The 12,050-nt window shown below is 44.5% G+C and overlaps 1 protein-coding gene across 3 annotated transcripts in view; it reads left to right on the top strand.

Annotated features, from left to right (window-relative positions):
* Positions 1-965: 965 nt before the first annotated feature.
* LOC147439246 (uncharacterized) overlaps positions 966-12,050 on the top strand; it is a 33,369-nt gene continuing 22,284 nt past the window's right edge. The window contains exon 1 of one of the 3 annotated variants that reach the window (XM_086485114.1): positions 966-1,371. In XM_086485114.1, the coding sequence (XP_086341240.1) occupies positions 1,237-1,371 (135 nt within the window). In that variant the 5' untranslated portion in view covers positions 966-1,236. The remainder of the gene's footprint in view (positions 1,372-12,050) is intronic. The other 2 variants (XM_086485115.1, XM_086485116.1) reach the window with 2 other exon arrangements.

The raw sequence follows: 12,050 nt of genomic DNA on the forward strand, positions 1-12,050 counted from the left end.
CACAAGAAGATTGACACCAAGATACAGGCATTCTTACAAGAATGCTGACTACAAGAATCCCTTAGTCTTAAGGTCAGGGTTGGCGGACTTCAATCAACTGGTGCACCAGCAAGGATACTCTTGAAGAAGCAATCGACAAGCTTAGACATTCTTCAACCTCTCAACATCAAGCGTGAAACCTTTTCTTGGGTCAACGACACACATAAACATGTGCCGCCCAAGCATTGTATTCTCACCTTCAAGGACAAAGAAGAACGAATAAAGCTACTATGCCAATCCCGCCTCCTCAAGGGAACAACTTTTTGGATCGCTGAAGAATTGACGACAAATCAACTCAAAGTTAAAGCAAGCGAGCTGAAGAAGGTACATGAAGCCCACAAACAAGGTAAATGGGCAGTCTACCGAGGTGGTAAAGCCATCATCCAGGAGTTTCTAAATCCCAAATTGCCTCTCCCCACAACTGACCCCCCCTAGATTCGGTTTTCCCCTTTTGTTTTTACCCTCCTGATGGACCCTCAATCCTTAACTGGTATGTAATGTAACGTCATCTTTTGTCTAGATGAAACTGTTGTAATGTTTTCGTTTTTGGTCCCATGGGTTATATATGACCTCTGTGGATGATAATTCTGTGTGTGTGTGTATGTGGCTGCAACACAAGAGAAAAGCTACATATCAAAATGCAACAAGAATCTACGCTTAGGGTGAGGATGGAGGAAACGGCGAGGAGAGGTGGAGGTAGGAGGAGCACGGTAGGAGGGTGCAGACAGCAAGAGGAGGAGGTAGGGGGGTGCTCGCGATAGCATTGGAGCCGTTTAAGGGGTTGCACTACAATCCTCGCGATGGCAAGGAGTGCGACTTAGGAGAGAGCAAGAAGTAGGAGCCAATTTTATTTGGCACTTCTGTTGCTTTCCTCACAAATTATCGCCAAAACATCAAAATTGCTAATTAGTAATAATTATGAAAGCCTGTGTGTAAAGAAGGAAAAAAACAGTGAAGCCCTTCTGCTTTTCCCACACTTATGGCATCGTCTCTCGATCTGCTGCAGGCTTTCCTAGCCTGCCTTCGCGCTCTACTTTGTTCTGCGTCCGATTTTACACGCCGGGAAGTTCATGTCTGATCGCTAGCGCGAGCGAGAGAGAGAATTCCCATCCATCGACACACAGGGGAAGAGCCCCAATCAGATACATTTTGGGTAGCCCAAATCCAATTTCCACAGTGTTGACTATTGGCTTGGCTATGGCATCAGAAGAAGAAGGGGGAGGTCTCACCTTCTCCTTAGATGTGGGCAGCCATGGGGCCACGGTCCTTCGAAACAATATCCTGAACAAGCTTTCAGAGTTCATGGGAAGCTACACCGATGATGTTCTTGCTGTGAGTGTTATATTTCTATCAGGTCACAAATTCAATGCGTTGCATCTTTGTGATGTATTTTGTATCCTTGAGTCAGAGGTATATTTGTAGATATGGAACACACACATTATTTAGCAGAGTGGGGGGACTGTATATGAAATAAACATACTGTGGGATTCAGCACATGGCAGATGAAAAAGCAAAATAATTGGGAAGGGGTAAAAGGTTTTGCAGATGAGATTTTTTGTACCTTAGATGGTGTGAAAAATATGGTGCATAAATCACTCTTTGTAGGTAATCCCTAGAAAGAACTTTATGATATCCCTTATGAGGGTGATAGGAGCAGTTGGACGTATTTGTGTAAGATGTTTTTATTTTGTTGCTGCTGTTTCACTCCTCAAGCTCTTGAAACTGTCCTTAAGTTCTGATTATTGACAATGTGAAGCGCTTTGTTGTGAAGTTTCTCATCTGTAAGATTGGTCACCTCTCAAAAGCTGGTCACCGATAGAAATTGTTTGTGATTTCAAGTTGAGGTGTAAAACCTTGTTTGCCTCGAGGTTACCTATATCATTTGCATAAGATAGCTCTCCTTCTTAAGTTTCATTCACTGGCTATAAATTTGCTCAAGGAGTCCACAAAACTATAAGATACCTCCCATTAGATAAGTAAAGATTTGAGAATGTATTTTTGCTTACTCTATTAGGAGATTTTATAAGATAAAAAAAATTACACTGAATTGTAGTATCCCTTCGTGGTAAACCAGCTCCAACTTCTTATTGCTATGTAAGCATCATGTTCACTTTTATACTTGGCCAAAAACCTTAGTAAAGGTTAAAGTTAGGGTAAATGCTTATGTAGAGTTAAAAGAGCTGTGCAACTTGTAAGAATTTATCAACTGCCAAGGTGGTTTGTATGTGTGCTCTCATGTGTGGCCATACATGAAGCATGAGACCTTGTGTATGATCATGTGCGGGTGCCCATACCATATGGCTCACAGTAGGGTGGGGTTATGTGGTGCACTGTCCGAAGGGCAACCTTTTTGCTGCAGAGTTTCTCATTGGCGAGTTGTGAAATAAGGTTGTGCAGGCTGAGTCGGATTGTCGCGAGAATCCTGCGTTGTTGTCGAGGATTTTGAGTGTTTGCTGCTTGATCATTTGTGCTTCTCATAAGTTTGTAGCTGACCACCATAGCATATGTCAAAGGTGGCAGCAGATGCAATGAAGACAAGTACTGGCTCGTGATCCAGTGGACACCTCGACTCGGATCTAGAACACTTGCAATGCCAGATACATGAACAAGACACCTGTTGAGAAGAGAAATTATTGAGGTAGAAAGTGACAGGACGAGAGAGAGAGAGAGAGAGAGAGAGAGAGAGAGAGAGAGAGAGAGAGAGAGAGAGAGAGAGAGAGAGAGAGAGAGAGAGAGAGAGAGAGAGAGGGAGAAGCTTCCTTGGTTGGAACATAGGTGATTGGAGCTACCTACGAGTTCCGCAAAGGGGTTGTTGCCCGTATGAGAGAGCTTGATGAGGCTATTCCCTTTGACTGGCACGCCCTCATTGGGGGACACTTTTATCTTCTCATCATAGATGGTGGGTGTACGATGATCCTAACTCCAGAGATCCGATTGTTGCTCAATAGGAGAATCTCGTTTTCAGCATTGCGGAGATTGGCCATCATGGATGTCACATTAGATAGGAGTTTCAGGGTGAGGTTTCGCCTGATCAGGAGTTGATTGCCAGCCTATTAGGCTCTTTCTAGAGGTCTTGTGTTGACCTTGTTTTCACTATTGAGGAACCACCACTCTGGAGACTATGGATTTGGCAAGGAAAGCCACTTGTTCAGTTGGAGCGGGATCCGGGTGAGTGGCAGTGGCCTTCGTTGAGCCATGATGGAGCCTCTCTATCCTTTTTTGAGTACTCTGTTTCCCTTGGGTGGAGACTTCTTTTGCAGACTCGATGCCCTCTTCACTGTCGCTAGTCAGAGGTTTGGCAAGATCAGCTCATCCCCCCGCCTTCCAGAGACAGTTGTGGTCATTCATTTGGACTCATCGGATCAGCCGCATGATATATTTTTTCATGTGGATGATAGCACATGCAGGATTGTTGGTACTTGGTTGACAGTCACTGGGCATGACCCGAGTGGCAGTGGCCTTCGTTGAGCCATGATAGGGCCTCTTTATCCTTTATTGAGTACTATGTTTCCCTTAGGAGGAGACTTCTTTTGCAAACTCGATGCCCTCTTCATTGTCGCCAGTCAGAGGTTTGGCAAGGTTAGCTTATCCCCCCCGCCTTCTAGAGACAGTTGTGGTCATTCATTTGGACTCGTCGGATCAGCTGTAGGATATGTTTTTTCATGTGGATGATAGCACATGCAGGATTGCCTGTTGGTACTTGGTTGACAGTCATTGGGCATGACCCGACTTGTCAGAGATGTTCTTCAGGCTCCCTGAGTCTTTGAGGCACTGTCTCCAGGTTTGTCCTTTTGCGCAACTAGTGTGGATGGCAGTTTGTTGTTTGTTGATTCGCGTTGGTATCCACGATGGGCTTATGACGTGGGGGACAATTGCATGGCTTTTGCAATTTTTGGGGTCACAAACCTTTTTCCAGGGCTTGTTTTACAATCCAGTCTTCCTGCTTACTCCCTTGGGTTATTGACCGAGCACTCTACAGATGATCCCAGATGCAGGCCACCAGCTAGATTTATGCCAATGATACATAGTATTCACCACGATATGCAACATCACACTTTGGACCATGTGGAAGGCTCGATCGTCCACATTCTGGGCTCACAATCCTCCCCTATTGTCACGTGACACATCCAACCCTATGTGTTCGTGGACAAGCTACAGCATGATCAGGGTTCAGTCAATCCAGTCAGTCTCGATTAGAAGTGATCTGGCACTTTTGTGAGTCTATTCGTAGACCGTGCATGCCCAGTCACTTAGTGTAGATGCATATCCTCTGGTTGCACATAGCATGATCATCAATATTCCCATTAGAATCCTTCAGGGGAATTTTTCAGTGCATTTAACCTATTTTACCTATTTTTGGTATTTTTCACTTATTAATTTAAGTGACTTTCCAACAAAAGTAGTTAGGGTAATTTTGCTAAGAAAATATATAAGCAAACCAAAGTTAGCACTAAATGGAAGAAGAGGCAACAAGAGCCAAGCTTAGGAGGCAACTTCTCACAAGAACCTTGGTGGATTCTCTCCAAGCAAGATCCCAAGCCTTGGCGTTTCTCCTAGCAGCATACCTAGTGTTTTCTTCATCTAGCACTATCGCCAACAGTATCCAATCACTAGCGTTTTTGCATAAGATTTGCTTCGCCAACAATACCCAGCACCTAGCGTTTTTGCAAGAGAGGACCTAGCGTTTTTGCAAGGATCAACCACTGCTAGCGTATTTGGTCATCAGCTCCATTGGCGTTTTTGGACAACAATAGAAAGATTGCAGATTTCAGCCCTTAGGTCGACTTCGTCATCATTGTCGTCATCGTCGACATATCCTAGACTTGCATCAGTCTCATGCATTCCATTTGTACCAGATTGTGCAATCATAAGTAGACCAATCTCGCTGACGAGAGTGGGGCCTTCAGAGGAGGGTTTTACGACGTCTCTGGTGTCGTATCTCTCTTCTCTCTCTATCTCTCAGTCTCATACACTTGCACGCACAGTGTCCATTCACTTTGTTTGTGATCACAGCATTCTCTCATTAAGAACGGAAGGCTCTACCTTCCATAAGAACAAAAGGAACCTTGAGCACCGTTCGGAGCACTCATCTTGAGCAAAGCGCAAACATTCATTCCGCTGCACCTAACATTGGTATCAGAGCTTTGGCAGTGTTTTGTATCACTCGAGGAAAGAACCACAAGAATCACAAGAACTTTTTTTGCTTGTTGCGGTCGCACGAACCCAAGTTCGCTTAGGCGTGTCGATTCCTAATCGTGTTTTTGAAGAGTGACAGGAATCCCAAGAAAGAAGGGCTTGTCCAGCCTCCCCTTGTGTCTCTTTTCACTCATTGAGAGCGGACCGTGCACTTAGCGGCCGACCAATCGACGTGAGGTGAGAAACAGAAACCTTGGTGTGAGCGCAAGGCTGCCAAGGGGTGCGCCCACAGAAAGGAGTAGAACTTGGGTGAAGAGAAGATCCTTCTCAAACACGGTTTGCAAGCGAAAGAAAACCTCAAGAACCTCAAGAACCCAAGACCCCCAAGAACCCAAGTTCCTCGTGAACTTAAGAACCCAAGACCACAAGAACCCACAAGAACCCACGACTTCAGATGGTCATCACTCGAAGTGGAATGGATACTTCACTTGGAGGTGATGAGCATGAGAGAGGCGAAGAATAATTTTCCCCACCAGTAGGTTTTTCCAACCCTCCCCCTTTCCCATTTACGTCAAGGATTGCACTAACTCTTATGGAGGCTTTGAAGCAGTTGTTTCTGGAAAGAAAGTTAGAACGCGAAGAAAGAGAAGCAGAAAGAAAGGCCTATGAAGAAGAAATGGCTGCCATAGATCGTGAATATGAAGAAAGCATTGCAGCCATAGAGCGTAAGTACGACTTGGAAGACAAAGAAAGACAAGCCAAATTGGATCACGAGATCAAAGAAAGTCAAGCAGAATTTGATCGCGAGAACAAAGCCATCAAAGAAAAGAGCGACCAACACATGAAAGAGTTCTTGCGACTCTTTTCTCAAGTGCAGACACAGATGCAAGAGATTCAGGAGAAGGAGACTCTCTCAGTCTCTTCTTCTCCAAAGCATGACACACAGGATTTGCATGATTATGAGAAGCATGATGATGATTTGATTGACAATGATAAGCATGATGATTTGGATGATAATGATGAGCATGATGATTTGCATGATCAAGATGTGATTTCTCACAAGCATGATGAGTTGCATGAAGAAGACGTGATTGTTCACAAGGATGATGAGTTAGTTGATGCTTTTTCTAGCGAAGCTAAACTCGTTGCAGATTCGATCAATCACGAAGGATTGATCTTGGCTCTCGAGCTTAGGGCCAAAGAACCCTTATAGGAAGTATTATGTGTTCGCATGATTCATATGCACGCATTGTACGAGTGTTTCATTCGTGATCGTTTCCTGTATCTTAGTCAGCATCTTTATGTGATCCCTTTTCCTAGGCATGACATATTGTACGTTGAGCACGTTTTAGTCATGAATGAGCACGAATGTATGCGGATTGTTCATGAAAAGCTAAAAAGTATGTATGTAAGGAAGTCACATTCCAGGTCTCTTCCTTGGCACGACACAGTTGTAGAAAGAGCACATGAAAGTATGAGCACCAAGCATGGGCATTTCCGTTGTGAATTGCCACAATTGATTGCTTTAGATCATAAGAGAAAGATTCGATCTCATTGTTTGCGTGTGTGTGGTGAACTGTTTGGCACTCCGTCTCTTTGTTCATCTACATTGCATGCACAGTCTTTGAGGAAGACAAGATTTTTTCCACTCACTTTACATGGAATAGGTATGTTCATGTTTTTGTGTTGGAAGTGGTTTCAGGAATTTTCAGCCATGGAGATTCTTGAAGAAGAAAGAAGCATGACTCTAGACGACGTTGAAGCATGGAAGGAGCCACACAAGACTTTGTGTCGCTTTCGGCGCGGCCCAAAGAAGCAAGCGTTGGAGACCTTTATGAAGTTCAAGTACCGCACGACCCACACATCAGAGTGGGCTGGCGAAGACTTCCTTCTAGGATTCTGGATGCTATTGGTGATCTCCCTCGACGCCATACAGTTCGGTACCAGTACCTCACTTTGAAAAGGAGGGGATGTCACGTGACACATCCAACCCTATGTGTCCGTGGACAAGCTACAGCATGATCAGGGTTCAATCAGTCCAATCAGTCTAGATTAGAAGTGATCTGGCACTTTTGTGAGTCTATTCGTAGACCGTGCATGCCCAGTCACTTAGTGTAGATGCATATCCTCTGGTTGCACACAGCATGATCATTAGTATTCCCATCAGAATCCTTCAGGGAAAATTTTCAGTGCATTTAACCTATTTTTGGTATTTTTCACTTATTAATTTAAGTGACTTTCCAACAAAAGTAGGTAGGGCAATGTTGCTTAGAAAATATATAAGCAAACGAAAGTTAGCACTAAATGGCAGAAGAGGCAACGGGAGCAAAGCTCAGTAGGCAACTTCTCATAAGAACCATGGTGGATTCCCTCCAAGCAAGATCCCAAGCCTTGGCGTTTCTCCAAGCAGCATACCTAGCGTTTTCTTCATCTAGCACTATCGCCTGCAGTACCTAGTCACTAGTGTTTTTGCATCAGATTTGCATCGCCAACAGTACCCAGCACCTAGCGTTTTTGCAAGACAGGACCTAGCGTTTTTGCAAGGATCAACCATTGCTAGCGTTTTTGGTCATCAACTCCATTGGCGTTTTTGGACAACAGTAGAAAGATTGCAGATTTAGGCCCTTAGGTCGACTTCGTCATCATCGTCGACATAGCCTAGGCTTGCATCAGTCTCATGCATTCCATTTGTACCAGATTGTGCAATCATAAGTAGACCACTCTCGCCGACGAGAGTGGGGCTTTCGGAGGAGGGTTTTACAACGTCTCTGGTGTCATATCTCTCTTCTCTCTCTATCTCTCAGTCTCATACACTTGCACGCACAGTGTCCATTCACTTTGTTTGTGATTATAGCATTCTCTCATTAAGAATGGAAGGCTCTACCTTTCATAAGAACAAAAGGAACCTTGAGCACAGTTTGGAGCACTCATCCTGAGCAAAGCGCAAACATTCATTCCGTTGCACCTAACACCTACGTCCATCATTTTGACATCCATCTAGATAGAGCTGCGGCATACTCTTCGCAATCAGTGGGATTCTTCAGCACGCTCCTCTAGGGAAGCGGAGCAACGTCGATGCCTCTTTCTCCACACATGGACACAGTTGTTGTTGCTAAATTGACTTTATTTGATAGAAAAAGAATTCTAAATGAATTAGTGGATTTATAAGTGAGGGTTTTCTCGCTTGGAACACCAAGGAAAATAAATTGTAAATGAATTATTGGGATGCTAAGTGAGAGGGTTTTTCTCACTCGAGACATCCGAGTATAGATATTTCAAGTGGGTCATTCAGAGTAATGAAAGAGCATTGTGAAAAGGAATATCTGTAAGGCCACCAGGAACGGGTACTTCTGATGCGTCACATCGGATGGGTGACAGGGAGCATCGGGAAGAAGTATCCGACCATCCGGGAACAAATATCTCTGATGCGTCATAGGATGGGTGACATAGAGCATCGCGAAGGAGATTGTATCATAAGATCGGTAGGAAAAGATTAGGTGATGGGTATTCGTGATGCGTCACAAGGTGGGTGATAGGTGCATCGAAAAGGGAATATCCATAGTCAAGAGGAAATTCCGAACTGTGTTAGAATTGTGCACAAGGAAAAGCAAGCACTTGAATGAAGATGGATTCAGAGGAAACTTTGAGGAAAAACATATGCTTTTTGAGAAAGCGTGATTGCTTTTCGGGAAAGCAAATGCTTTTCCGCGACGAAGTCTATGTCTGCATCGCAACTGTGCATGTGATTGCATCCAGGGACGCTTGGGAAGTGCTGTGAACGCATTGTTTTTTAACTTATAAGGTTTTATTGAGTTTTTTGGGCAGATTCAGAATTATTTTAAAATACGACGGCCGCCCACTTAATAAGTGGGCAGCCACTTGGAGAATAAAGAAGCAAAAACCAGCTAGCGATTTCTCTCTCTCTTTCTGGCAGAACAGCGGGGCAAAAAAAAAAACCCCCCGGCCGTGATCTCTACGTGAGCAGCCTGCACTCAGCTACTTGTGCCGTGGCCAGGAGCTATAAAAGCATCACATGTCCTCACTCAGAGGAGAAGATCAGTTTTTGCAAGTGTGAGGATTCTAGGTACTAATCCTTTATTAAGTACTTAAACTCATGTTTAAGACTTAAGAAACTTAAACTGAACTCAGAAACAAAACTTAGAAGACTCTGTGTTTGATTGATTGAATGACTGCTTGAAACTGAATACAATAGGCTCCTTGTATACGAGACGAAGAGACACAAATGAAAAGACATGTCTCCTGGTGAAGTGACATGACTTTATACGTAAAGACACATCCATTCGGCGAAGATCTGCAACCATTGGGTGAAGAATCGCACCCGTAGAGCGAAGGGGTGTGACCAGTCGTCGAAGGAGTGTGGCTTTTGACGAAGAGGCACGTCTCTTGGGCGAAGGGTTGTGACCATCCAAGCGCAAGGGTCCTCCTTGGCATGGCACTTCGCGTATTTGCAATTAGGAGTAGATGTAATGCTGTTAACATAGTCACAATCGTGACATTCCCTCCCTCTTTAAATAAAACCCAGGGTAGTAGAAGAAACTCCGGGAGAAGGAAAACGTATTTTTGCAGTGCTTCTGCATCCAAAGCTCTTTCTGTTAATTCCCATGTCATGGCACTATTATTGACCATGACTAAAACCGGACTGTTGACTTCAAAAAGGGCGGTAGACTTTACTTCAAACCTTGATTTAGCTTTCACCCATTTAATTTGTCGCCCACTTTACCTGTACTTTCAAGACACAACAAAGGGGAGAGGGATACAGGCTGCTAGATTGTACCTGTATGAGAAGACCGACACCAGATTGGCCCCTAACTTAGGCGCCCCTTTCGGTATTTCTTTATTGTTTAAAAGAGGGAATAAACGCTGTGGTTCCCTACAAGCTGCCCCGCCCAAGCTTGGCTGAATTTCAAATGTTCCGGCCCGATTTCGGCAGCATAACTGTACTAGGACCCCTCATAGTCAGTATTCCCACGCATTGAATGACCTTCCTGACGCATACGGGTACTTTGCAAAACCTGGCGAGAATCTGGAGCACGCTGAATTCTCTGTTTTCAGCCCCGAAAATGCGCGAGATCACCTGTACGACAGTCCCTTCGTGTCCCCGAACCTCCTGGGGGTATTAGGGACCGTTTAGGGCCAAAACCCTAAACCTGCAAAAATACACAGCAGGCTGTAATTTACTGTTTCGGGCTCCATTTCGCGTGCCGGTCGCATCCGTAGCAAGTCCTCGAGCTCCCGCACCTATAGGGCTACTTGCCCTTTGAATCGGATGAGATTTCTGGCGTGAAACCTCTCCGAATTCACCTGTACTTGTGGGGGATTAGCCGCTAGCTAATCCAGTACCTGTGCAAGAGGCTCTTGCCTCGGCAATCGCGCATGAACCCACACAACTGTACATTGGTCAAATGAAAAGCCCACTAGAGGGGCATAACATACTGCCATAGGGGAGAGAGAGGGCAGTGCGTAGCGTGCAGGGCATCACTCCTGGCACCGCACTGTACATAAGAGGGAAAGGAAGCACTCCATAGCTCTTAAACCAGTGACAAAATCTGAAAATGAGCCTCTCCCAGCTTAAAATTCAGCGCCACTTCTTGTTGCATGAGGAAAGTGCACCAGAAGGTGCCACTTGGCACATTTACAAGCATTTTCCCGTTTCGGGGTTGCCGCCTAAAAATCTCCCAACCGGTTGCCCAGTTGACCTCACGGCAGAGTAAGAAAATGTTCTCCTTGTCATTCCAGAGGTAATGACGCAAACACATTTCCAGGTCCCAAAATAGTAGTTTCCTAAATTTTAGGAGATGTTGCCATTGTATCTTTCTAGGTCATCTGACCCCCTTTGTACACTGCAGCCACACCCAAAACTGAAATGTAGCCTCTGTAGCAAAGGATTCCACTTTGGCTAGTCAATGACCCCACTTTGGCTAACCATAGTCTTTGTCCAACCTTAGTGCTCTCTTGCCCTCAGGCCTGGACTCCCTCTGGACAGTTCCACACTAGCTATGCAATGCAGGGCAGTTAGATTTCTCGAGGGGTGTTTCCAAAAAGTGAAAGTAAATAGATAATAAGAAAGAAATCAACAAAAAGGATAGACAGTAGTCACATGCTGGTGACATACCCCCCTCTTGAAATCTCAAACGTCCTCGTTTGCATCTATGTCGTACATGCTCACAGTCAACACTGATGTATTCAACACCTGTCGACACATGTACGACACGTACATGCTCATTGTCAACCCTCGTGTATTTAACACCTTGTCGACACATGTATTACCTGCGTGTGAACCCTGTCCCAATGACATAGTGGTAGCTTCGCACTCTGCCATTCCTTTGAGTCACTGACTTTCCAATGACAAAATGATAGCTACACATTTTGCCACTGTCTTATAGTACACGTTGGATCCCGTAACACTTTCGAGCATACCCAAACCGACAGTTTAAGAATGCAGTTACACATGTACCCTTTAATAGAAGCAATTACTGTATCCTTGACAAACTGACAAGAAATACTCACTTCTATAGCACTAACCATACTTTTGGACATTCCATAAGAGCAATTGCCAAACTGACAATCTGCACACCTCTAACATTCATGTAACAGGTATTTCATTTGAGCTCACTTTAAATACCATGTACATCATTTGTTTCAGAAGCCATTGTCACACTGACAATCCATGTAGCTTTGAAACTCAAGGGGTCAAGGTAGGTTGCAAATCGAAGGCTTCAAGGTAAAGTGATAACACAGTTGGTGACTCTGCAAGTTCACCTTCTTCCATCCACTTAGCATCCATTGGTGGATAGTTTCTGAACCTTACCAAGTAACGCCTAGCAACCTTGCCTTTCACTTTTCTTTCCTTATGT

This window comes from Adiantum capillus-veneris, chromosome 16 (genome assembly GCF_014529385.1).
Source record: "Adiantum capillus-veneris isolate H3 chromosome 16, ASM1452938v2, whole genome shotgun sequence".
In the NCBI taxonomy this organism is placed as follows: Eukaryota; Viridiplantae; Streptophyta; class Polypodiopsida; order Polypodiales; family Pteridaceae; genus Adiantum; species Adiantum capillus-veneris.